The sequence below is a fragment of the Muntiacus reevesi genome, chromosome 1 (assembly GCF_963930625.1).
Source record: "Muntiacus reevesi chromosome 1, mMunRee1.1, whole genome shotgun sequence".
In the NCBI taxonomy this organism is placed as follows: domain Eukaryota; kingdom Metazoa; phylum Chordata; class Mammalia; order Artiodactyla; family Cervidae; genus Muntiacus; species Muntiacus reevesi.
This window is the reverse complement of record NC_089249.1, coordinates 249,172,235-249,199,495: the sequence shown is the minus strand read 5'-3', so window position 1 is coordinate 249,199,495 and position 27,261 is coordinate 249,172,235. Positions and strand designations below refer to the sequence as shown.

General features: G+C 37.0%; 3 protein-coding genes across 5 annotated transcripts in view; all 3 read left to right on the top strand.

Annotated features, from left to right (window-relative positions):
* The first annotated feature begins 1,641 nt into the window (after positions 1–1,641).
* Positions 1,642–18,007, top strand: SLU7 (SLU7 homolog, splicing factor). Its single transcript, XM_065919036.1, has 16 exons — positions 1,642–1,754; positions 4,595–4,778; positions 5,632–5,785; positions 6,112–6,192; positions 6,487–6,651; positions 8,437–8,505; positions 11,722–11,769; positions 11,962–12,093; positions 12,355–12,452; positions 12,607–12,674; positions 12,810–12,949; positions 13,695–13,856; positions 15,213–15,317; positions 15,453–15,524; positions 15,631–15,747; positions 16,404–18,007. The coding sequence occupies exons 2-16, from the start codon at positions 4,609–4,611 to the stop codon at positions 16,581–16,583; spliced, it is 1,761 nt and encodes a 586-aa protein (XP_065775108.1). The 5' UTR covers positions 1,642–1,754; positions 4,595–4,608; the 3' UTR covers positions 16,584–18,007.
* A 1,801-nt stretch (positions 18,008–19,808) lies between these two features.
* Positions 19,809–25,277, top strand: FAM200C (family with sequence similarity 200 member C). 3 transcript variants are annotated; one of them, XM_065919032.1, is made up of 4 exons: positions 19,818–19,863; positions 20,704–20,781; positions 20,883–20,905; positions 22,855–25,277. In XM_065919032.1, exon 4 carries the CDS (start codon positions 22,904–22,906, stop codon positions 24,686–24,688), a length of 1,785 nt encoding a protein of 594 aa, XP_065775104.1. In that variant the 5' UTR covers positions 19,818–19,863; positions 20,704–20,781; positions 20,883–20,905; positions 22,855–22,903; the 3' UTR covers positions 24,689–25,277. The 3 variants fall into 3 exon arrangements, with proteins under 3 accessions (XP_065775102.1, XP_065775104.1, XP_065775103.1); XM_065919031.1 differs by lacking the exon at positions 20,883–20,905 and adding an exon at positions 21,553–21,594 and having other exon boundaries at positions 19,844–19,863; XM_065919030.1 differs by lacking the exon at positions 20,883–20,905 and having other exon boundaries at positions 19,809–19,863.
* C1QTNF2 (C1q and TNF related 2) overlaps positions 20,702–27,261 on the top strand; it is a 61,319-nt gene continuing 54,759 nt past the window's right edge. Inside the window, exon 1 of the mRNA XM_065919034.1 lies at positions 20,702–20,781. The gene's annotated coding sequence lies outside the window, so the exon portion shown is untranslated. The remainder of the gene's footprint in view (positions 20,782–27,261) is intronic.

Genomic DNA, 27,261 nt, shown 5'->3' with positions numbered 1-27,261 from the left:
ATTATTTATAGGCCAGAATCTCCTTGGAGGGAAGAAAAGAAGGAACAGCAAGGTTTTCACAGCTAATTGCCTCTTCTTCCACTGAGAGGCAGGGTGGGGGTGAGGAGATAATGGAAAGGGGCCATGTGCCAGATTACTTCTTCAGTAATGACCAGGAAATTCCCAACTGGTTCATTGGATTACATTTCTGGTGATTGAATTTTGAAGTTGTGATTAAGTTAGTTATTAAATATAAATTTTGTATCAAGGGCTTTAGCACAAGTGAAGCCATTTTGGGCCTGTGGCTTTTCTCTTTAACAGCACCTACAGCTTCCAAGTGGGAATTTTTTATCTCCTGAGGTTTTTGGATGCAAAGTTTCTGTCTCCCTAGGTTAAGTCTGCCCTCCTACAACAGGAAGCACTGTTTCCCAAGGTAACTGTAAAATGCCACAACCAATACTTCTGTTTTCTTACTAATGATGCCCCAAACTCACTTTGCTCTGCCCTGGACTGTTACTGGAGATATCCAATTGCTAAACTACCCTCACCTCACAACCGCACCAAGATCCTAATTGATCCCAGTTTATCAAACAGCCTGATTCCTGCTTCCTCAGACCCTCCTCAGAATACTCCAGGAGGGAATCTGAACCTTACAAAAAGTTCTTCCCTCTTGTCCAGCACGTTCCATAATTCCACTGGGAGATGTGTTCCCTGACTTGTGCCTGGTAGTTTTAACTAAACGGACATTAACACTTTCAAACAAATTTCAGGAATTGTATTAAAGAGATACAAATTAAGTATGAGTGATTGATAGACTACTCACTTTCAGACTATTTTCTGACAACTTCCATTCCTTCAACTTTTGCCCTGTAAAATCAAAATGAATATTTACATTCCTATGCTCTATGCACTAAAATTTCTTAATAAGAGTATGATGAGATTCTTTTAGAGGCAAGGATGTCATTTTGACATCTGAAAGGAGCACATATTGTTTTGAAAAATAAAACATTACCAAAACCGATAGGATTTAAAGGGGGGAGGGAGGAAACTGTACTCCAAAATTATTATTTTCCAGTATTTTATTTCCTATTCTTCTTTAAAGGAAGGTTGAGCTATCTATGACATTGTTTTTCCACAATGGAAATCGTTTTACAGTATTTTTTTCCTAATGGTAAAATACAGTATCAACATCAGGGGTGAGGTGTCACAATTGCTGAATTGCCCTATGTCTTCAAAGTACCTAGTACACCCTTCATAGCGGCTTTCTAGAACTGTAAATTACTTAAATAATTCAGTATTTCTCACTCTATATGATGTAAATTCGAGAAGAGGAAGACAATTTTGTGTTTACCTTGTCCCTAACGTGTTACACTACCTGGCTACTAATTAATACTGATTTTAACTGTTTTAACTTCACGCACCTCGTAGCGCTCTAGCGATGCTTACGCTATTGTCTGTTCTCCGTATGAAATTTGTTTTGTTTTATTTTACGTCGTAATACTCGTCGAGTCTAAGAGTTGAAAACTACGGAGCAGAAAAGCACCTCCTCAAACCTAACCCATTCTACTGACCTACTGTAGAGCTAAAGAAAAAGCTCGAGATCTCGCGAGACCAGTTTCGCTTTGGCCCCCCGCCCTGAGGCCCAAGTGCGCATGTGTGGGTCGCCCGGAAAGTGCTGCAGTGGCTGCCGGGAGAGAGAGGAAGTCAGGAAGTAAACATTGGCGATCGTCTTCATTCTTGTCGAACTGTACCAGGGTCAGCAGCGTTGGGACCGGGTAAGGAAATCTTGTGAGAACTTGGAACGAGGAGGAGAGTGAAGGTGGAGAACTCGGGGAAGAGGGCCAGAGGCTCCTAATTCTTAGGAATATCCTCACGGGATTGATGAACGCCCGGTTGAGAAGGGAACGGGGACCGAGAACCAAGGAAGCAGCTGTCCTAGGCCTCAGTAGTGGTATTTGTGCCCAGTCAGACCAGGACTGTGTCTTTAGTGGTTTTTAAAGTAAGAATTAAAAAAAAAAAAATTAAAAAGAAAAAGTAAGAATTATAAGGTGCTGTTGGAGCTGAACTGTGCTTGTAGTTCTTAAGCGCTTGAAATGTTGACCAATCTAAATAGATGTAAAATCCGTATCAGATTTTAAAGAATTGATTTATTTTTTCCTGTGTTGAAATGAAAATGTGTTGGTAATTAGGCAAAATATTGCAAAAAACGAATTTTATCTGTTTCCTTTTGCTTTTTTAATATGCTTACGGAATATTTAAAATGACATATAGGTCTGGTGGTATATTTCTCTTGGACAGCGTTTCATTTGAGGGTTTTCAGCTTGGGTAGTGGGACATGATATGACCAAATCTGTGTTTGAAAAAATAACACTGCAGTGTGGTGAACTGATTGGCAGAAAGCAGAAGAGACTAGTAGGGAAAAGTAATACACTCAGGTTATTGATAGAAGTAGATGAATTCGAGTGATATTCAGAAAATGAAAATAACAGTACTTCATGATGAAATAGGTATGGGAATTAGCTGGAACACTTCTGAAAAGGAATGGATAGTGGTATCTTTCATCAAGAGAGGGAACAGTGGAAGAAGATTAGATTTCATAGAGAAGATTATGAATTTGAATTAAGACTAGTTGAGTTCAGATTTCTTTGAGACATCTAAGTGGAGGTACTTTGAAGTAAGCAATTGGACTGTGTTTATCTGAAGCTCAGAAAAAAGATCTGAAGTAGAGAAATAAATTGGAGAGCCAGCAGTTGTATATCGTGGCTATTGAAACCTTGGAAATAGATGAACTTGTCCTCTGGTGGAGTTTAAAGTGATGAAGGAAGCCTAGAATTGAGCCTTGAGGAGTCCAAAACTAAGTAACTGGGCAGAAGTGGAAGAACTTACGAAGGATACAGGAGGAGCAGTGATAGGGGTACAAAAAAACCCATGGGAATATGATGTCATATCAGCCAAAGGATAAGAATATATCAAAAGAAAAGGGGGAGAAATAGAACTGAACAATGTCCAGAGGACTTACCACATTGCTAACTTAGAGGTATCTTTGGAGCGGGAAGGGGAATGATTGAGAAGGGCAGCAGATAATGTGGAAATAGAGATAATGAATATAGGTGATCTTAAATCATCCGGTTTTTAAGAGGAACAGAGATAGGACCCTGTGTACTCATTAAGGATTAATGTGGTAGAAAAGTTTGAGACACATACGTAGAGAGGAAATCAGGAATATATATATGAAAGAATGAGTCTCATGAAATTTTAAATGCATGTGCATGTCTCTCCACTTAACCAATAGAGTTGAAAGCACAGCTGCAACAGTATATAAAGATTTTAGTGGAGTAGAAAGAGACCTTTCCCTTACAGATGCTTTGAAAGAAAAAGAACATATGATACATTATATATAACCCACAGTATGTGTTATTAGGGTGTACTTTTTTTTTATCATATCATTTTATTTATTGATTCATTTATTTTTATTAGTTGGAGGCTAATTACTTTACAATATTGTAGTGGTTTTTGTCATACATTGACATGAATCAGCCATGGATTTACATGTATTCCTCATCCAGATCCCCCCTCCCACCTCCCTCTCCACCAGATTCCTCTGGGTCTTCCCAGTGTTCCAGGCCCGAGCACTTGTCTCATGCATCCAGCCTGGGCTGGTGATCTGTTTCACCCTAGATAATATACATGTTTCGATGCTGTTCTCTCGAAACATCCCACCCTCGCCTTCTCCCACAGAGTCCAAAATTCTGTTCTGTACATCTGTGGCTCTTTTTCTGTTTTGCATATAGGGTTATCGTTAACCATCTTTCTAAATTCCATATATGTGCATTAGTATATTGTATTGGTCTTTATCTTTCTGGCTTACTTCACTCTGTATAATGGGCTCCAGTTTCATCCATCTCATTAGAACTGATTCAAATGAATTCTTTTTAACAGCTGAGTCATATTCCATGGTGTATATGTACCACAGCTTCCTTATCCATTCGTCTGCTGATGGACATCTAGGTTGCTTCCAAGTCCTGGCTATTATAAATAGTTCCTCAATGAACATTGGGGTGCACATGTCTCTTTCAGATCTGGTTTCCTCAGTGTGTATGCCCAGAAGTGAGATTGCTGGGTCATATGGAAGTTCTAATTCCAGTTTTTTAAGAAATCTCCACACTGTTCTCCATAGCGGCTGTACTAGTTTGCATTCCCACCAACAGTGTAAGAGGGTTCCCTTTTCTTCACACCCTCTCCAGCATTTATGGCTTTTAGACTTTTGGATAGCAGCCATCCTGACTGGTGTGTAATGGTACCTCATTGTGGTTTTGATTTGCATTTCTCTGATAATGAGTGATGTTGAGCATCTTTTCATGTGTTTGTTAGCCATCTGTATGTCTTCTTTGGAGAAATGTCTGTTTAGTTCTTTGGCCCATTTTTTGATTGGGTCATTTATTTTTCTGGAATTGAGCTTCAGGAGTTGCTTGTATATTTTTGAGATTAATCCTTTGTCTGTTGCTTCGTTTGCTATTATTTTCTCCCAATCTGTAGGGTGTACTTTTGATAGTTTCTCTGGTGAATTCAGGAAGGCCTAGTTTATTCTAATAGATATTTTTTCCTTTTCATGCAGGAGGCCAGATAACCATGTCAGCTGCAGCTGTGGATGCAGCTAATGCAGCCCCCTTGTCGGGGTCCAAAGAAATGAGTTTGGAGGAACCAAAGAAGATGACTAGAGAGGACTGGAGAAAGAAGAAGGAGCTTGAAGAACAGCGAAAATTGGGTAATGCCCCTGCAGAAGTTGATGAAGAAGGAAAGTGAGTACTTAAATTTTTTTGCAAGATCTGTTCATTCAGAATTCAAATTCATGTCTACTTAGTCTACCTATTTCTCATCCTTTGCTTTGACCAGAAACCATCTTTACCATTTCCATCATTTTTGTTTTCATTTATTGTATCAAACTCATATGTATAAAGTTTAATAAATAATAACAAAGGACTTGTAATGATAACTATAGTCCTTTTTAGTTCTTCCCACTCCCTGTCCTACTGTACACAAGTGACTACAGCTGACGTTGAACAACACAGATTTGAACTGTGTTGGTCCACTTATACTCATATTTTTCTCAGTAAGTACATGCAGTGCCACAAGATCTGCCACTGGTTGGATCTTCAGATTCCAAACCATGGATACAGAGGCCCAGCTGTGCAACTTGAGCCTCCACAGGTTTTGGTATCTGAGCTTCCACAGGTTTTGGTATCTGAGGCAGGTCCTGGAACCAGTCCCTCTCAGATACCAAGCGAGGACTGAATTTGTCAATCTGTTTTGAGTTTTTCTGGTTGATACCTCCACATTTCTAAATAACATACCTATACTACTATTATTATAATCAACTCGACATTATTAATTAATTTCTTGTTCTGATAAAAGGTTAATCTAACATATATCCCTGTCTTCCTTCATCTCTCCTACATCTTCAGTTATATGACTATTTTTAGTTTCTCTGTTCGAAATTTTTTCACTCTAATATACTTTATTTTTAACTCTTTTTATTATAGTGATAACAAGTATATTTTGTCTCCCCCTCCCACTGCAATATCTCTGTCCTTACATTCTGTAAAGATACCCTTACAGTCTACAACTTTGTTTAAAAATTTTTTTTTATTACAGAGACATCAATCCTCATATTCCTCAGTATATTTCTTCAGTGCCATGGTATATTGATCCATCAAAAAGGCCTACTTTAAAGCACCAGAGACCACAGCCAGAGAAACAAAAACAGTACAGCTCATCAGGAGAATGGTACAAGAGGGGTGTAAAAGAGGTAGGTATGTAACCTGTATATATGTCTGTAGAAATGGAGATTTTTAAGAACTTAATATAAGAACCTCTAAGGTAATACTATATAAAACATAAACAGATTACATGACCTTTTTATCTGGTATTAGAATTCACAATACCTACTACTTTAGTTTCTATATTTTATAAATTTGATATTGCTAAAGTCTTTAAGCTTTCTCATTTATAACTGGTTTTCCTCTTAACAAATAAGTCATTTCATTAGACAGTACAGTAATGAGAGCCAAAGTTATTCTTAACTTATTTAGATAAATAAAAATTTTCTTTGGTTTTCTTTATATCCGCTTATAGAATTCCATAACTACTAAATACCGAAAAGGAGCGTGTGAAAACTGTGGAGCCATGACACACAAAAAGAAAGACTGTTTTGAGGTAAGCTCACCTTTGAGAATTTTGGAAACTGCTGTCAGAGAGTCTCTTTATTTGTGTCAGAGAAGTTAATTCTGTTTTTTAAATTACCTATATTTAGGTACAAGTTAAATGAAAACATTAACTTGAATGAAATTAGTTCAGCACCGTCAAAATTTTTTGCAGGAGGACTAACTGATAATTGAATAAACCATAAAGTCCCATGGTATGTTCACACTGCTCTGTAAAGGTTATATGAAATTTTCCTCATGGCTTCAAATACTTAGGGGAAAAATTTAATCTTACTCTGTTTTCCAGAGACCTAGGCGAGTTGGAGCAAAATTTACAGGGACTAACATAGCTCCAGATGAACATGTCCAGCCTCAGCTGATGTTTGACTACGATGGGAAGAGGGATCGGTGGAATGGCTACAATCCAGAAGAACACATGAAAATTGTAGAAGAGTATGCCAAAGTTGACCTGGTGAGCACAGTTCACTGCTTCCCTGCTGTCCTTAAAGAATGTATATTTTGGTATATCTCTAGCTTCGTAACTCTGTTTTTTGTCTATGCAGTATAAAAATGATCGCATTTTTATTGTAGTAGTAGTAAGCCTAATTGAATAGTGAAATAAACAGTATACTAGCCTTATTTGGCAGCAGTTTCTTTTTACTTTATTCTCATATTGTCCATTACTCCCTGCTTTAGTTTGCAGGAAATACTGGAAGCTTGAAAATAGATTAGTGTTCAAAACTTTTGGCTTCCTGAGGTTATAAACTCTTGGCTCCCAGACTGTATCTTGCCTATGGACCTGTTTTATAGTTGTCTCACATACCATTTGAAGGCGGGGAAAGAATAGGATAACTCCTTTCAGGAAACTGAATTTTAATTTAACCTCAGTTTTTTCTGTTATGATTTCACCTACTCACTCCCATTTTTTTTAAAAACATAGTCACTACTGTTTTTTGGTTTCGTATTCCTTTTTTTTTTGAAGTAGAGTTAACATTTAAGACCATGGGATTTCACATTTTAATAAAATCTGAATTTTATCTTTTCTCAAGCAATGAAATATGTGGTAAGGGTAATCCTGGGCCAGCCGAGAAGAGTCAGTCATCTGGAGTTAAGTGGCTCCTTGTCAGCAAGGCTTGCTGTCTGCAGTTTATCCCTGGTTCTATCTAGCTTAGTTTATATTAATGCCTGACTCAAACAGGACTTTGTAACTCCTGCTTAAATATGGCCAATTGGATCTAACTCATTTTCATTTCGGGTTTTTTTTAAATTTATTTTTTATTAAATGAAAGATTCTTTAAATTCTACAGTGCTTTATAATTTTCAAAAGTTTCACACACACGATTTCATATAATCCCATAATAACCCCCCTTTTATTAATCTCCTACCTGCCTATTGCCCCTCCCCTTTTCTTCTACCAATTGGTAACCACTAGTTTGTTTTCTGTTATCTGTGAATCTATTTCTTTCTTGTTTTATTCAGTAGTTTGTTGTATTTTTTAGATTCCACACAGTACTTTCTTTCTCTGACCAATTTCACTTAGTATAATGCCTTCCGAGTCCATCCATGTTGCTGCAAATGACAAAATTTCATTCTTTTTTATAGCTAAGTAGTATTCCATTGTATACCACATCTTCTTTATTCATTCATCTTTTTTTTTTAAATTAATTTGTATTATTGCTGCTTTACAATGTTGTGTTAGTTTCTGCTATACAACAAAGTGAATCAGTTGCATTTATATGTACATACATCCTTTTTTAGGCCACTACAGTGTTGAGTAGTTTGGGGCATTTTTTGTTTGTGTTTTGGCTGCCCTACGTAGCTTGTGGAATCTTAGTTCCCCAATCAGGGATCAAACCTGGGCCCTTGGCAGTGAAAGCACGGAGTCCTAACCATTTGACTACAAGGAAATTCCCTATAATTTGTGTTCTTCAGGAGCCAGAGGTCTAGAGCTACAAGACAGCCTTGTCCACTGACCTTTTCTGAAAACAGTAAACTTACGCATTTAACTCATATAAAAATTAAATCTTCGTGTGATGGGACTTCCTGGTGACCCACTGGCCAGAACTCCGTACGCCAGTGCTGGGGGCTGGGGTTCATTACCTGGTCAGGGAGCCAGATCCCACATGATACAGTTAAGGGTCTGCATGCCACAACTAAGACCCAATACAGCCAGATAAATAAATGAAAATAAATATATAAAAAACTAAATGCTCATTTGAATATTGAAAGTAAATTTCAAATGTTTCTTTTTCCTTAGGCAAAACGAACGCTGAAAGCCCAAAAACTCCAAGAAGAATTAGCCTCAGGAAAATTAGTGGAACAGGCTGTAAGTAATAAAATGATTGTTAAAAAATTTCAAATTCTTAGTAAACAAGAAATGAAGATTGATACAAAAATTCATTTTATATCTCTCCAGTTAGAAGAAATTTGAGAGAGAGAGAAGTGCTATCAAGGGGAAAGAGTAAGGGGAAAGAGTAAAACTGACACATTAAAGGTTCAAGGGACTATAAATTGATGCAGTCATTTTGGAGAGAATATTGCGATAAAATATTTATATACCTTTTCTGGAATTAAATTAGTAGATTCACCCATCCTAAAAATGTTCTAGTATTCAGAAAAATCACTCTGCACAAAAATGTTCACTTCAACACTTTTTACAACAGTAAGAAATTGAAAATAGTTTAATAAGGAATTAGTGAAGTGAGCTATCCTTCCCCTGCATGAGAGAATGTTGCATAGCTCTTAAAATGGCTTTCATCAAAGCTTAGTAACAACACCGGATAACACATATTTTAATGACACATGTAAAATATCATATTACCTCACAGGGAAGACGACTAGAACACTAGTTCTCATTTAATATAGAAATTAAACACTGATTCTCATTTAGTATAGAATTAGTGGATTTTTCTTTTTATTTATTTTAGCGTTTCCTACACTTTGAACATGTAAGGCAAAAAGAATTTTCAAACTAAAAAAAGAAAAGGATGTATTGCAGACAGGTTTTTTCCTATTTTTTTCCCCAGTCAGTCAGTTTAATAGTTAAGTTATGCTTATTAGTTGTGAAAGTTTCATTTTAACAAATTTATGGTGTAAGTAAAAAACATTTTCGAGTTATCAAGTTTAAATTTCTAAAAGGGACCCTTAATAAGTGAAGTCTTTCAGTCGTATCCGACTCTTTGCAACCCCATGGACGGTAGCCTATGAGGCTCCTCTGTCCATGGCATTTTCCAGGCAAGAGTACTGGAGTGGGTTGCCATTTCCTTCTCCAGGAAGGGACTCTTAGCAAGTATAATTACAAAGCAAACAGAGCTATGTAAGTTAATTACTAAGTGAGCAGTCACAGAGGCTAGTTCAAGCACAAGTTAACAGAGAGATGATGTTAAAATCCAGCTGTGCCCCTAGCTAGCAAGATGGTCCTGGAAAAATTAATTTGCTTCTCTGAGCCTCAGTTCATCATCTCTAAAGCAGAGATAACGACGCCTACCCACCCCCTACCCCAACACACACACTCACACACATACACACACAGGAAGCTTAGCATACATATCACACAGTAAACACTTGGTAATTGGTAGCTAGTGTTGTGATTGTTAATCATTACCAACTCTGGAAGAAAGAAGAGAAAGAAAATTTATTTTCCTAGTAAGCATACTTAAATGTTTGTAAGGGACTGGTGAGTTTTGCCCATTTGGATGTGAAGATTAACTGCATACAGTAGGACTGTGTCTATTATAAAGATTTAACAATGTAAATATCCTTTGTTGAACTAGCAACTTGCAAGAACTCAAAAAAATTCTTAAAAAAAATTTCCAATTTTGAAAGTAACACATACTCAGAAAAAACATATAGAAAATTATAAAGAAGAAAAATATTCCTTATATTAACCATTTACATTTTAAAGTAGGCCTTTTAGTGTCCCAGTTCACTCCCTCACATATATCCATGTATGTATATGATTATAATACAACATGTTTTTTAAATGGATTCATCTTTACATTCTCATTTATCATCTACTTTTTCTATTAAATAATATACAGTGCAATGAGGACTTGTTTTCTGTATCATTAAATGTAGACCTATAACTTATTTTTATATAAATTCACATGGTTCAATAATCAAAATTAATTTAAGACAGATGTCCATTGAGAAGTCTCCCACTCCTGCCTCAGTCCATCCTATCTCTAAACCTCACCCCCCATAATCTTTTTTCTTTTTCTTACAGATCCTTTCAGAGTGTCTTGTGTAAATACAAACAAATACAAATGTATAATCTTATTCCCATCTTTCCCTCTTTTTTTTCCCAAACAAAAAAGGTAGCAAAGTATGAAAAGTAAAAAGAAAAGTGAAAATGTTAGTCACTCAGTTGTGGCTGACTCTTTGTGACCCACTGGACTGAAACGCACCAGGCTCCTCTGTTCATGGAATTCTCCAAACAAGAATACTGGAGTGGGTAGCCATTCCCTTCTCCAGGAGATCTTCCTAACCCAGTTATGGAATCTGGGTCTCCTGTATTACAGGCAGATTCTTTACCATCTCACCCACTAGGGAGCCCAAAGTATACATATTAATATTTTTCTGCACCTTGGACAAATCACTTTAATGGTTGTTCAGTGTTTATTGAGTGCAGTAATTTAAATAACCATTCATCTCTTGTTGATTTGTTTTTTTCCCAGTTATCTGTACAGTAGTACACAACATTAGCGTCTTACATACATATACATCTTTATATAATAGCCATACTAATTTCCTTACAATAAATTCCTGAAAGTGCAATTGTTGATGCACTGAATATGTATATATAAAATCTGATGACTTATCACTTAGCAAGCATTTTAAAAGGCTATACTAAAATTTTTGCTTCCACCAATATACTATATATAGATATATATTTTTTTTTATACATACATATTTCCACACACCCCTACTGAGCTATAAGATACTCTTTTTAACTTGTGAAGCTTTTTAAAGGGACATAATGAAATACTGAGCACTTTGTTCCAGGCATTTTGTGGAGTTAGAGAATATCCTGACCAACTGCTAATTAAGAAAGGGTATCTTTGAGGCATGGAGTTCACACCCTCCTTAAATCACAGTATGTTGTCACCTGAGTAGATTTCTTCATTGCCGAAATTTTACAAAGACTGTTTTGGCTCTAGAGATACTTATTACATGATCCTGGTAACTTTCCTTTTTGGTCTTAATAGAAAAACAGTGAAATTTAATGAAAATGTTATGGCTGAAGATAAACATGTATGAAAAGAATATTTATTAGGTATATTGATCAACTTAATCTTTCTATTACATTTTTGTGATTATAATCATCAAGATTATATCATCAATGAAAATTTTGGATTTGTAGACAGTGATAAAATTATTCACAATGACATACCTGTGTTTAAAACTTATGTGCTCACTACAGGTGAGAAATATGAGAATTTGTTCAGTTAAATTTATTATTTTAACTATGTTTTTAAAAGTGTTAAATAATCATTTGATTCAGTATAATAAAATCACAATTTCATTTTCTTTTGTGGCATAGAATTCTCCGAAACATCAGTGGGGAGAAGAGGAACCGAATTCTCAGACGGTAATACATACAGATCCTATCAGGGTATACATTAAGGTTTAAATTTCTGATGGCTAATGTTAGTAATAACTCATGATAATAATAATAGGCTTAAAGAACACAAGGAATAAGGGTTGGGTTAAAGGGAAAATAAGAACTAGATACTGCTCTTTTTTTCTCAAAAAAATTTCCCCTTCTCTCTTCCTCTTTCAGGAAAAAGATCATAACAGTGAAGATGAGGATGAAGACAAATATGCAGATGATATTGACATGCCTGGACAGAATTTTGACTCTAAGAGACGAATTACTGTCCGGAATCTCAGGATTCGAGAAGATATTGCAAAAGTAAGCCTTGCCAACTTAACATACATATTCAGAAAAATATGTCTTCCCAACCTAAATTTTGTCTACTCACATGGTATCTGGATAATATATGGGTAATATACTCAGTCATTCCAAAGTATTTCATTCTGGATTTCTTTCTCTTCAACTGTACCCCCAGACATGCACACACATACACACACTTAATTGTCTCCTCCTACTAGTCTGCTAAAATCTTTGATGAAAGTAAACATTAACAAGTCTTAAAACATTTTTTCTTTCTAGTATTTGCGGAATTTAGATCCAAATTCTGCTTACTATGATCCCAAAACTAGAGCGATGAGAGAGAATCCCTATGCGAATGCTGGAAAGAATCCAGATGAGTAAGTAACAAGTTCACTGTAAAGATTTCAGAGTAGGGACGGGAGTTTTTATTAATAAAATGCAATCTGAATTAAAATGAGTATCATCTATGGTTGGGAAAAATTTCCTTAAATTAATCTCTGAAACAGTTTTTGTTTTGTTCTTTTTAAACAGAGTCAGCTATGCGGGGGATAACTTCGTTAGATACACAGGTGATACCATATCAATGGCCCAGACACAATGTAAGTGTTTCCTCTATGTCAAGGTATTTTATGTCAGCTCATAAGAAATTTGGGGGCATTTTTTTAAAGCTTGTTTTCAAGAAGCCCAAAAACAATGTAGCTGACAACTCATTACGATGGTTTTAATTACCCTAGTGTTTGCTTGGGAAGCCTATGACAAAGGGTCTGAAGTGCATCTACAAGCAGATCCTACAAAACTAGAGTTATTGTATAAGTCCTTCAAAGTCAAGAAAGAAGACTTCAAAGAACAGCAGAAAGAAAGCATCCTGGAAAAGGTAATTGTGACCAAACGATACACAGTCCATTTTAATCCATTGGGATTAGGTGCAGTTGGTATACAGTATCAGTATAACTGTATCAGTGAGCTTTTATAGCAAAACAAGCCACCTCAAAACCTGATAGTTTGAACAGATATTTCTTACTTCTCACCGTTTTATACATCAGCTGGGTCTCCTGTTCTGAGCCTGCCTATCTGGAACCAGATGATCTAGAATGGCCTCCCTTTGGTTTCTAGCAGGTAACAGGCCTCCTCTGTCCCATGGAGGCCTCACCTCTACCCCACGTGGGTTCTCGTCCTCTGATAGGCTAGCCCAGCTTCTTTACATGACATTCTCAGGATACCAGAGGTTAGCAACAAAGTGTGCTGGTGCACAAGTGTTTTTCAGATCTTTGCTTACATCATATTTGCCAATATTCCAGGGGCCAGAACAAACAGCATGGCCAGGCCCAGATCCAAGGGATAAAGCAGCAAAATCATGTGGCAAATGGGCATGCACACAGGATAAGGGGAATTTTATATGAGCATTTTGTAATTCACCACACTCAACAAATGAATAGCAATTGAGACATCTTTTATTTGCCTATGAAAGTTTGGTGACTTTTTTTTTTCCACTGTGTTTTATGTAACAAAGCCCATGAAGATTAGTCCTCTAATCTTTGTGATTGGAGATAAACCCCTCAGTAAAGATTTGAATGCAAATCTTTGTAAAATATATTTAATAATGTTCAATGTTCTTTTAGTATGGTGGTCAAGAACACTTGGATGCTCCTCCAGCTGAATTGCTGTTAGCTCAGACTGAAGACTATGTGGAGTACTCAAGACATGGGACAGTCATCAAAGGACAGGAGCGGGCTGTTGCCTGCTCCAAGTATGAGGAAGATGTGAAGATCAACAATCATACAGTATGTGTTGAACTAGAATTATATTGTGTCCTTGTTAGCATTTTGCTCTGAGTTATATTTTTCATTAGTAAATCATTGTTGTATTTTGGTTTTTTGTATTTTAACTTTCTTATTTTTAACAATTTTTAAAGGTTATATTCCATTTACAGTTTTTACAAGATATTGGCTATATTCCCTGCATTGTACAGTGCATCCTTTAGCCTGTCTTACACCCAGTAGTTTGTACCTTCCACTCTTCAATCCCTGTACCTCCTCTCGGCTCCTCCCCATTGTTAACCACTTGTTTGATCTGTGAGTCTGTGTCTTTTTTTTGTATTCACTAGTTTTATTTTTGTATTCACTAGTTTGTTGTATTTGTTTAGATTCCACATGTAAGTGATATACAGTATTTGTCTTTGACTTATTTTGCTAAGCATAATGCCCCTTCAGTTCCATCCATGTTGCTGCAAACGGTAAAATTTTATTCTTTTTTATGACTGAGTAGTATTCCGTTGTATACCACATCTTCTTTATGATTCATCTGTGTTTTAATTAATTTTTATTGTAATATTGTTGCATTATTCCGTGTATTTCCTATAAACAGGAATTCAGATACAAAGGCTTGATATAAGTTAAATATTTTGACGGAGACACTTCATAGATGACAAAGTATATGTCATATTGCATATTGTATCACATGATAAAGCTTATTTAATTTGCTGTACTTTTATAGTCCCCAGACTACACTTGTCTTTCTAAGTAAGGGTCAAAAACCTAGCTACCAAATAAGAACCAGGCCAGTAATCATGTATGAGTGAAATGAGCCAGGCAAATTTTCCAAACTAGAGAACACGAGCCCTGTCTAAAAGGAGCATCCACTGGTCAGCAACAGGCAGTTACTGACAAGTGTGAATGTGCCTAGAATTTCCCAGTCCTTCTGAATTTTTCAAGAGAAGTCAAGTAGCCTAATTTTTTTTAATTTTGGGGGGGAGAGTGAGAATAGAATGTAAGATTATTGTAACCACACACTCTGCCTGTTAAGCCAACCCTGGAGTCCCCACAATTTTCACTTTTTATCACCAGCATGTGAGACTAACCCAACAAGGACCTACTGTATAGCACAGGGGACTATACTCAATATTTTTTAATAATCTATGAGAGAAAAGAATCTGAAAGAGGAAAAATAAAATATATATATATATGTATATATTCTGTGCTGTACACCTGAAACTAACACGACATGGTAAATCACCTGTACTTCAGGTTTTAAAAAATAATACGATTAATTAAAGATAGGATGTTTTTACAAAGAAAAACAGTATATGAGAAACCTGTTTCAGGCTCCTTTTAAAATAACCTCTCTCTCTCTCTCTGCAGCATATCTGGGGATCTTACTGGAAAGAAGGCCGATGGGGATACAAATGCTGTCACTCTTTTTTCAAGTATTCCTATTGTACTGGAGAAGCTGGGAAGGAGATTGCTGTAAGTAATTGTCCTTTAGTTCATAAAAACAGCCAAAGTTCTTAGATCAAAAATCTGTATGAAACATATATTTTCATGTTTCAAATTTAACTTTTTCTTAGACACTCAAGTTAGATTACATATATTTTTCCACAGAATTCAGAGGAATGTATTATAAATGATGCAACTGGAGAAGAATCTGTGAAAAAACCTCAAACCCTCATGGAGGTATGTCCATGATCAGTTGTCCTGAGTTTTTAAGTCTTAAAGGGAAGACTTTAAAACTTGCACTAAAACTTTGGTTTTGCATTAATAACACTGTGTAAATCCTCAGATGCATCAGGAGAAACTAAAAGAGGAGAAAAAGAAGAAGAAGAAGAAGAAGAGGAAGCATCGGAAGAGCAGTTCAGAGAGTGATGAGGAGGAAAAGAAACACGAGAAGTTGAAAAAGGTACTTTGTGAAGGCTAAATAAATAGTAAAAGTGACCACAGTCGTCTTTATTTGTAGGAATCTTAGAAAATTATCTTGTCTTATTCCCAAGCTCATTTTAAAAATGAGCAAACAAACGCCAAGACTGGGTGATTTGCTTGGGTCACCTATCAGGTCTAGAATACAAATGGAGATTTTTTATGTCTCCATATTGCCTGCCTTTTGAACTTTTGTTGAATATCACTAATGCACAGAAGAAAAATGGTTGGTATAGCTGTTGTTTTAGAGTTATTGACATGTTCCCCAGAGGTAATTGCCATCTAGCTCTATAATTTTTAAGTTTCAGCAAGTCTTGGGAAAAGTCAGAATTGTATTCCCACCAAAAGCATTGGTTGTCGGCTTCTATCAGTAAAATGAATCTCATTCAGTTTTTGTTGTTAAATAAAATTTCTTTAACATTGAAAATGTCATAGAATGTTTTGTGCTCTGTGAAAATTTTTGAGCCAAATAATGATTAGTTGTAGCTTGACAGCGATAGAGCTGACTCCCAAGCTGAGGCAGTCTAGGTTTTTGATGTAACAGTTCATAGTCAGTGGGGTCTTTTGGTACTCTGCCACTTCTGAACCAAAGGGATCTGACTCAGAGCCATGGTACTCATGTATTTCTTCTCACTATAGGCACTGAATGCAGAGGAGGCCCGTCTTCTTCATGTCAAGGAGATCATGCAGATCGATGAGAGGAAGCGACCTTACAACAGCATATATGAAACTCGGGAACCCACTGAAGAGGAAATGGAGGCCTACAGAATGAAACGTCAGAGGCCAGATGACCCCATGGCCTCCTTCCTCGGACAGTAGTAACTTGTCACTGACCGTGACCCAAGATAGACTCTGCTGATGCATTCTTTTAGATTCTTGCTGTTGATTATCGATGGAAAAACCCATATCTATTCTCGTTAAAGTCAGGAAGCAAGGAGACTGCCTAATAAAGCATCCAGAAATCTCATAGTAAATTCATTCCTTTACACAGTGAAGAACAAAGAAGAAATAAAGTGGTACATTAAGTGCAGGTTAAGATTTTATTTCAGATTTTATATTAGTGATGTGGGAAAAGATCTTAGTTCTCCACCTATCATGACTATCTTCTCAACGTTTATTTATTAAGTTTCAAACTTTATTTCGTCAATTTTTATGGCCCTTTATCTAGTGTTAGGACTCATTGTGAAGGCCAATTAGTTACTCTTTCTTGAAACAAGGGCTTCATTTTTGTTTTTAATTAATAGTAACTATAACTGTAGTTACTTAATAATCATTTCTTTTTGCCTTCTCATATTTTTCTGATCTGAAACTGATAACCTATCTTGAGCTTTAGATTATTGGAAGGAAATCTGTAGAACGTGTGAATAACTTTATCCCTGATGTCAAGTCTGTGTAGTAAAAATTCTGTTTCCCACTTGGTTATAAAATTTTGATTTTCAAAACATTTCCTTGTATCTTATACTCAGAACTAAATGTGCTAGCCTTTGAATGGGGGAAAATGTTTTTCACCCTGAGTCAGTGTTGACTGATCAGTCCTAGGTCTTTTACCATTCTGGACGAGAGTATTCAGACACAGAAATCCTCTCCTTTGTCACAGAGGATATGATTTGTATTATTAATTGCTATTTTAATTGTGATTGCCTTTATGTAACAGTCGAGAATATTAGATTTTTAAAAGATTGTAGAGTATCTCTTGTACCTAATCTTTATAGCCAGCAGGTGTCTCTCAGTAAAATTTGCAAAAAGTGAAACCTGAAGTTGAAGGTGTCTTCAGAATATTACAAGCAGAGCCTGTAGGGTTATTAGTATCTGAGAATGACATGATTTTTAAGCTGCTTCTAATAACATTGGGAAGATAACACTGACAGAGTGGGACCGGTGGAAACAACCTGTTTAAAACCCCTGACACAAGTACATTGACTTTCAACAGTTCACTGGCTTTTCCGAACTACCAAATCCCACCTGAGTATTGCATTAAGTTAACATCTCAGAAATACTGCTAATGGGAAAGTGACTGAATCAAACTGTCTAGTACTGTGGATATACATTGTGTCTAAATTCAGACCAGTATGAAATTAAAACAGTGATCAAACAAATCTAATTCTTACCTACTTTAAGAATGTCAAAAATTTATGTTTTCATATTCCTACCTTAACATAGGGTGGTTCAATGTAAAATCTGATATTAGTGTCTACTTTGTATTTTATTTATCTTTTGTTAATAAAGATATATAATTAAAAATATTTAACTGTGAGTGGTTTGCAGCATTATTTCAAATATTTGGCAGAAAAGTAGTTTATAGGACTGGCAGGAAGGCTGAGTTAGCTTCTGCACATTTGAGTTAGAAAATTTCAGGACACTTTAACTCAAAACAATGTATCACCTAACATTTCTGGGCTTCTGTTTTCTCTTGTCAAACCTAATTTATGCTGATTTCAGGAAGAATTCTATAATATCTGAAATCATGTCTTATTTCTGTTTCATTTTGTCTAGAAGTCCAATGCGCTATCCATTGCGCCACAGAGCCCGGTATCTGTTTCATTTTGGATAAACGGTAACATCTAGAACATCACTCAAGATATGAGCTTTGATTTTATTATCTCAGTTATAGATGAGTGCTGGAACTATGTGCTATAGTTTGCATATGTTATCCCTCAGAAGACTTTCATGGGGTGAGTAATAGGATGATATCCATATTTCACAATAAGCATAAGGACTCAATGAGTCCAGGTAGCTTGCTCAGGTCCTAACAGTAAAAGTTTGGGGTCAGGACATAAACCAAAGTCTTTGACTCTAAAGCCTATTCCTTTCTCTAACATTAAAAGGCCCAGATTTTGGACCAAGAATGCTGGCCTTTTGCAGTTTCTCATTGACAGAAACCATAAGCAGGTTCTTGGTGTTTTTATCAGGTTCACCCTCAATACCTGAAAACGAGGTTATTTGTCCCACATTCTTTAACACTTCTCACTCCCCTAGGCTTGTGGGATGCTGCTTCTCACAAGACTGACTACAAAAATGAATAAAATGTGATTTCATTAAAAACCCCTAAAATAGGAAAGAGAAATGTATTTAGGTTTGTTTCATTCAACATTTTCTAGTTTCTACTTGAGAGTTTTTCTCTAAAATCTGATATGGGTTTATTTCTCTAAACGTCTTGTTTAAAAGATTCTTAAAAGTCATTTCTCTAAGATGGATGATGATTCTTAGCAAATTCACCCACACGGTCTAATTAATTGGGAGATGGGGGCAAACAGCATGGGCAAGAGGACACAAGCCCATCCTCTCCCGTTTTATCATGACCGAATTTACAGCTTGTCTTATTTGCCTGGATGTTTAATTTGGAAGTAGAATGAACTTCCTTCTCTTCTTCCTCATTGATTCCACAAAGAACATGGTTAATTATTGGAGCTTCATAATCGCCAAGATCAAAGCCTGACAATATAAAATTTTATTTCTAGTGCTCTGAATGTTAAAAAGTAGAACTATGTGGGTTTACAGTGCCTTTCGTCCCTGAGATTCTACGATGCATCTTCTCTGCAGACACAACATGCACAAAATTCCCAGCTCCACGTATACAACCCGAAAAGAGAACCAACGCGCGTGCTCCTTCCTGGAGGCGGTGGGGGGCCCTAGCCGTTTGCCAGTGCGCCTGCGTGCGGGGATTCGCCTCGCCCTGTCTGCGGGCGGGAAGGCTCCAGGAGGACCCGGATGGAGCCCGGCGCGGCGAGAGCGGGGGACGCTGCGGGCGCAGCTATCACACCGCGCCCCGCAGGGTCCTACTCCGGAGTCGCACCCGAGGAGCCGCCGCCTAGACTGGTTCCAGCGCCCGGAGGCTGAGCCCCAGCCTGAACGGAGAGGGAAGTGGAACCCGAAACGGGCGCCTAAAAGAAGCCCGAGCATCCCTGGGGCCTGCGCCTGTGTCTCGGAGCCGTCGGCTGGAGAGCGAGCAGTCTTCTTCCCGCGCCGCCGGCGTCCTTAGCTCGCCCGGGCAGCCTCCTAAATGCTCCGTCCTTTGTAATACACCAACAAGCCTTGCCAGTTACAAGCCCATGTCGTTTACATGCACGCTCATAATTAAACCTCCCAACAACCCTATAAGGTAGGTACTATTGTCATCCCCAGTTGAGGGATTGAAGCTTGGACAGGTCCCAGCCTCTAAGTGACAAAGCCAGCATCCCAGGCGTTTACCTCTGGAGCATTTGCTCGGCTGTTGCTTTCCCGTACTTTCCCTCCTGGCTTTTGCTTTTAATAACGTAAAGATAGTGAATTTTCAACCCTCTGCCTCCCTGGATACCTGCACCTACCATGGACTGGCATAGGCAGAGGCCAGGTAGAAGTTTGATTGTGTTTGGTTTGGCATTTAAGGTTTACTGCTGCTCTTTGCATGTTGTCACTGCTGAAATAGATGTTTTAGCCTTCCCCGGGTATTTCTGTTATATGAATGTTTACTTGTAACTGACTGATTTTTCTCTCAATTGTGATTCTGGTTCATATTTACCCTTCATAAACTTGCAAAACATTTTACTCTGTTGTATCTGTTCTTTCATTCTGCATCTTCAGATGGCTTTCAAAATTTCTCAAAAAAAAAAAAAACTTTCTGAAAACTAATTATGTCTATCTTAGTAAGTAAGCCTTTTTGTTTATTTTACTGTTTATTATGAGAAATTTCAATCATACATAGAGTGAGTACGGTGTAATGATGTATGCCCATCACCCAGCCAACTCAAGACCAGTCCTATTCTATTTCTACCCCCATTGTGTGTGTGTGCTGAAGTACTGTATTTCAGAGAGCCCAGACATCATTCCACCAGTAAATAATTAAGTCTGTGTTTCTAATAATGAAGACTTTTTAAAAACACAACCATGCCATTATCACACTGTTTCAGTTAATAATAATTTCTTAATAAGTTGATGCTTTTTTAATGTTTACATATTTTAGGGTATTGTGATTGCTAAATACCACAAAGGAACAAGTGAGAATTGTGAGATTCTATAACACAAGAAAGCCTCTTGGGCGGTAAGTTCATCTTTGAGGATCTTAAAACTTCTTGCTACCTATTCTCCCTTTTTGAGGGGGAGGGAGAAGAATTTTTCTAAAAATTCTCTTGTTCCAAACAGGTAAATCTTCAATCAAAATATATGTGAGTAACATAGAATGGATAGGAATGTACTCTTAACTCATCCTATAATTTCTAGTTGGAAGTCATTAGAAGTAAACCTGAAGTAAAGAAAATCATTTGAAGTAAAGCTTTCTCCTTCACTTTCTCTGTACCCCCAAAATATACATAACAATATACAGAAAGATAAGCATTTTTCTATGTTCATCTCATAATGCTCTTATCAACTAGGAGAGGTTCTAAACAGTCTGCCCATGGTCTCCTCACTTGACAAAGCTTAAGATCAACTCTAAATTGTCTATACCGACTGGGAGACATCTTTCAATTTTCAACTGGTCGATAGCAACCATATGGCAAATCAACTTAGTAGTTACATAGAAGTATGTTTTACAATTAGTTATTCTTGGCAGAGCCTCTAGCAAGCTAGGGCTTTAAGTAAATATTCTGGGCTTGCTTACTGTGATTTTTTTTATGGCTAAAGTGGGTATTTGGATTTCAGTGTACCCCTGTTACATTATTTCAGCCACATTCTGTGGCACAGAACTTTGGGAATCATTTATATGGGAGATAGAATTGTTTTCTAAGGTATATTTGAGCCTACATGTGGATTATACCATTACTCATTGCTCAGGAGGGAGAAAGAGAAAAAAAAAACATATCTTTCTTTTTAGGTCCCTCAGCTTTCATAGGAAGTTGTCATCAACTCAGAAAAGGTAAATGGGTGTTAAAGCACTTAGTGTTTACTTAGCAACCTAGAATATCTATAAGGCTAGGAATTGGCCTGGGAATGTGTTCATTCCTCTAAATCTGTCTGTGTACTTGGATATGTATCAGAATCACCTGGACAACTTTATTTTAGATTCTCTTGTCCTACTTCTGGAGAATGATGATGTAGTAGTTCTGAGGTGGTGCAGGGACATGTTTTCTTTCAGAAGTGCTCCAAGTGATTGTGATAGGCAATCTCATTAAGAGATTCCTATTCTGGGTACTATTCAGAAAAATTGTCTAAAACACTTTATTTAGAATGCATACTTGGGGCCCCTACTCCAGAGCTAGGGAATCAGAATATCTGAGTGTAGGGTCCAAGAATATGTATTTTAGGGTCCAAGAATATGTATAGAGACTTAGATGATTCCTCCATTTATTTACTAAACTAGAGAATGCCTGCCTTCTACATCCTTTCCTACTATAATTAAGGCTTTTCTTCTACACTTGATCTTAGCCAAAAGGCCGAGAAGCGATTAAGGCTTTTCTTCTATGAGAGAACTTTTTCTGAAATTTCAGTAACAAGAATAGTTGTGTTTCTCCTGAGCTTCTTGTTTTGCTTTTTTTATATGACAGTGTGAATCATGGACTGATAGTATGTATCCTGCTTCTGTGTCAAAGGTGGCTTAGTCAGACCTGTTTGAAATTCTCTGCTTAGGTTGGAGTCAAAGCCACTCAAGGATCAAAGAGTTGGCTATTTGATTTAAATCCTTATATATTAGAAAGAACTAGCCACCATGTCAAAATCTGCCCTTCCTTAGAGTATTTAGTGAAGACTTCATTCTCCATTCACTAGTTCATAACTGGGGGGTGTGCATGCATCTCTGGCATAGGATGGAAGGAAGGGATGGCAGTGAGATGCCTTTTCTGGGGATACAAAATGTACCAGATTTGTTTGGAATATACATCACTGAAAACAAAGTAAGCCATAACTGCAGCTCACCAATAGAGAACTTACAGGGTATTCACAATTTGCATAAGCCCTAATCTCTCATATATAACTTGCTTGGCAAGGTGTTTGTTCCAGGGCTTTAGCTGTGAGTTTGCTCAGTTTAAGTTGTGTCATATTGTCATGGCTTACTTTGAACTGACATGTTACAGGACATTTCTTGACATGTACACAGATAACAGGATGGCATGAGAAGTGGCTTTGTTTTAATTCAGTTAGCCACTGGTTTTTAATGTCTGGGTTATATTTTACTTCCAAGCAAAAATCTTCAACATCTGTGGAATACTCCGTGAGAAGTTTGGGGTGCCATGTCGAAGAAACGCAAGTGGGACGATGACTATGTTCGTTACTGGTTCACCTGTCTGACAGAGATTGATGGAACTCAGCGCCCACAGTGTGTGTTGTGTAACTCGGTGCTTTCAAATGCTGACCTCCGGCCATCAAAACTGTCTGACCATTTTAACAGACAGCATGGTGGTATAGGTGGGCACGATCTCAGTAGCCTGAAACACGTGCCAGCACCAGCTGATCAGAGTGAAACCCTGAAAACATTTGGGGTTGCATCTCAGGAAGATGCCTTACTACAGGCGTCATATCAGTTTGCATATTTATGTGCTAAGGAGAAGAATCCTCATACAATAGCTGAAAAATTAGTGAAACCTTGTGCACTGGAAATAGCACAAATAGTTTTGGGACCAGATGCACAAAAGAAGCTTCAGCAGGTACCCTTATCAGATGATGTAATCCATTCTAGAATTGATGAAATGAGCCAGGATATCTTACAGCAAGTTCTAGAAGATATCAAAGCCAGTCCTCTTAAAGTGGGTATTCAGCTTGCAGAGACAACAGACGTGGATGACTGCAGTCAGCTGATGGCATTTGTACGGTACGTAAGAGAGAGAGAGATTGTAGAAGAATTCCTGTTCTGTGAACCCCTGCAGTTAACAATGAAGGGAAAAGATGTGTTTAACCTGTTCAGAGACTTCTTTTTGAAACATAAGATAGCACTCGATGTATGCGGCTCTGTTTGTACTGACGGTGCCTCTTCTATGCTAGGAGAAAATTCAGAGTTTGTTTGCTGTGTGAAAAAAGAGGTACCTCATATCGTGATCACACATTGTTTGTTGAACCCTCATACACTTGTCACAAAGACATTGCCTACAAAACTGAGGGATGCTCTTTTTACTGTGGTGAGGGTAATAAATTTTATCAAAGGGCGGGCACCAAATCATCGCCTGTTTCAGGCTTTTTTTGAAGAAATTGGAATAGAGTATAGTGTTCTCCTTTTCCATACTGAAATGAGGTGGCTTTCCCGAGGCCAAATACTTACTCATATTTTTGAAATGCATGAAGAAATAAATCAGTTTCTTCACCACCAAAGCAGCAATTTAGTTGGTGGCTTTGAAAACAAAGAGTTTAAAGTTCACCTCGCATACCTTGCAGATTTATTCAAACACCTAAATGAACTTAGTGCATCTATGCAAAGAACTGGAATGAACACAGTATCAGCTAGAGAGAAGTTGTCTGCCTTTGTTAGGAAGTTTCCATTTTGGCTAAAGCGAATTGAGAAAAGAAATTTTACCAACTTTCCTTTTCTTGAAGAAACTGTTGTTTCTGATAATGAAGCTTTATGCATCACAGCTGAAATAACACTGCACCTGCAACAGCTGAGCGGCTTCTTCCATGGCTATTTCTCTGTTGGAGATCTTGATGAGGCAAGTAAATGGATACTGGATCCATTTCTTTTTAACCTGGACTTTGTCGATGATGGTTATGTAGTGAAAAATGATCTTGCTGAATTACGAGCTAGTGGCCAAATCCTAATGGAATTTGAGACAATGAAGCTTGAGGATTTCTGGTGTGCTCAATTCACAGTGTTTCCCAGCCTGGCAAAGACAGCGCTAGAAATCCTCATACCATTTGCAACTACATACCTTTGTGAGTTGGCATTTTCATCACTTTTGCATTTTAAAACAAAGCCCAGAAGCTGCTTGAATATGAGTGATGATATCCGTGTGGCTATTTCCAAAAAAGTTCCTCGTTTCTCAGATATCATTGAACAAAAACTACAGCTGCAGCAGAAGTCACTGTAAAATGACAAACTTTTTGTGTATAATTTTTAACATATTCTTAAGTCCATTGTAAAATTAAGCTATAATTCTCTCTTTTATATTTATGATATACCAAATCCTATGTTTTAAAAGTTTAGTATTTTTAACTTTTGATTTTCATGTGAGATGTGAAAATATGTTTTGAAAATAAAAGCACAAGAAGCAGAAAAGATTAAGTGCTATTAATACATAGGATTCTTCTAGGTATCTGTTTAGCCTTTTGATGTGATACATATAAAAAAGACACCCAAGCCTTGGAATATCCAAGCTACCTGGTATAATAGGCAATGAATAGAGCCAAGAGAAAAAGAGAAGACGTCCCAGAACATACCATCTCACGTTAAAAGTCAAAATCAAAGGATGAAATGACATACTGAGTCTTCCCATGTCCTTCAGGGTTGTTTTAGGGAGGTAATGTTATCAGAAGAGGATTATGAAATATAATAGTGAAAGAAAGGATGATCCTAGTTAACATAAGATTTATTTTTAAATGTATTATTTGGAGTTAGTCTCAATGTCCATTCCTCTAGTTCTATGCTCTAAATTCCATGACACTAATAAACATCCTGATATCTTGGTAGTCACTCCTTGTCTTCTTTTAAGTTACATCTAGACTCCAAGTCATCAGAGCAGCTAAAGAGGAGATCCTAAAGCTCTGTTCTTCCCTGGTGCTCAACGGTTAAAGCGTCTGCCTGCAATGCGGGAGACCTGGGTTCGATCCCTGGGTCGGGAAGATCCCCTGGAGATCTTGACAACCCTCTCCAGTATTTTTACTTGGAGAATCCCATGGAGGGAGGAGCCTGGTAGGTTACAGTCCACCGGGTCACAAAGAGTCAGACACGACTGAGCTACTTCACTCACTCAGAGCTTTGTTCAAGAGATTCTAATTTAACTAACCTGGGCCAAGGAGCTTCATTCTCAACCAGCTTTCCAGATGGTTCCAATGGATTCTTTTCCCTCTCACCTCATCTTATTTTTCCTACACTTGGTTTTCCTTTGCCCCAGTTTCTTCACTTATTTTATACCTTATGCTATGTGTATTTTTCTAAGATCAAAACTTTTGAATGGATCAAAATATAAATAATAGAGAAATTAACATGAAGTCACTGTAGTAATTCAGGGTCACCAAAAAAAAGGTCCCCATGGGACTCTAGGTTAATATACTTTCCTGGATGATAATTTGACTAGATTTATTTGTAAATATGAAGAAACTAGGATTTTTACTTCAAAAATAAAAATCATACAGTTTTATCCAAGTACTGTATGCTCAAGGCTGGAGAAGAATTGAGTCATATAGTGAAAAGCCACAGTCCCCTTCCTACCCTGTTACCTTAACAATTGCTGTTTTAACAATTTATGGTCCCCCCAAAATATCGAAGTAATATGTTATACCAAATATACATATGCCAGTTTTGACTTACAAGAGTCAGAAGTTATATATTGACTCCTCTAGATAATATGTGAGGACTGAATTTATAAATCATCCATCTCCTACTACTTCCAGTTTTTTGTCATGGCAGTATTAATTTTATTTCCTCTGTTGATTCTTCATAGCCGTTTGATTGAGGATTTTTTCCCTCTTGGAATTTCTCACATGGAAAGAATCAGGGGTGTCCACAAAGTTTTTAAGGTGGGTAATCATAGGATTTTTGAAAAACAATTTTTTTAACTTGAAGGGGAATGAAGTCTTATCAAATTTAGATGGCACTTGAGTATGCAAATTGAAATTTATATTTCCTACACAAAACTAAACTTTATCACTATCCACCAAAATGCTTTATCAATGAATATAAATACACCCCTTCTTTTCTATGAGAATTTTAGTTAGAAAATATAAGTTCTAATTTTTTCTAGTATAATCTAACATCAAGAGCAGTGGGAGAAATTTCCAAAGCTAATACAGGAAAAAATCTGGAAGCGTATATATGAAGTTTAATATGTATGCATATCTAGAGATAGGAAGGAAGTAGGGATGGGAGCAAAGGCATGAGTGAAGCCTGGGACCTAACAATACAATAGCAAAATTAGGATGAAATGCCAAAAGCAAATGAGTTGTGATAGCCAGCCGTTAGTCCACTAAAATTTTTTCCTAGACTAAATTCATTAATTTCTGCTCTGTAACAAAAATCCAAAGGACATTTTAAAGGCAATGGCTAACCAAGTTCTTCATTCTTTTTTAAATTCTAGAACAGTTTATTTTCCTCTGATCAAATGAAAGAGACTGCAGTGTCTGCTAAAATGAAAACTTGAATTTTTTTTTAATTTAGAAAATCTACAGTGGTATATATATTGGCAGATTTAAGTCCTATATGTTGTTTATTTTTCTTCCAAGGAAGAAATAATTTCTTATATTTTCACAGTATGAGGTCATTGATAATTGCAAAAAGAAGTCAAGACGTATAAAGTATAGACATAATTTTATGACCAGCAGATGTCACTCTTAGTGCATGATTGGTTAAAAGCAAACTCACTCTCATTACAATTTCCCCAAATATCTGATTTTCAACATCTTTAGAAAAGGGGTGTGAGTCTGGAGCTTCCAGTTGTCAACTTCC

Bases quoted from the DNA above. Each gene is read 5' to 3' on its own strand.
- SLU7 (XM_065919036.1), top strand. From the start codon at position 4,609: ATGTCAGCTGCAGCTGTGGATGCAGCTAATGCAGCCCCCTTGTCGGGG. The intron at 6,193-6,486 runs GTAAGCTCACCT...TCTGTTTTCCAG, and splicing joins AAAAGAAAGACTGTTTTGAG to AGACCTAGGCGAGTTGGAGC. The intron at 6,652-8,436 runs GTGAGCACAGTT...CTTTTTCCTTAG, and splicing joins AGTATGCCAAAGTTGACCTG to GCAAAACGAACGCTGAAAGC.
- FAM200C (XM_065919030.1), top strand. From the start codon at position 22,904: ATGTCGAAGAAACGCAAGTGGGACGATGACTATGTTCGTTACTGGTTC.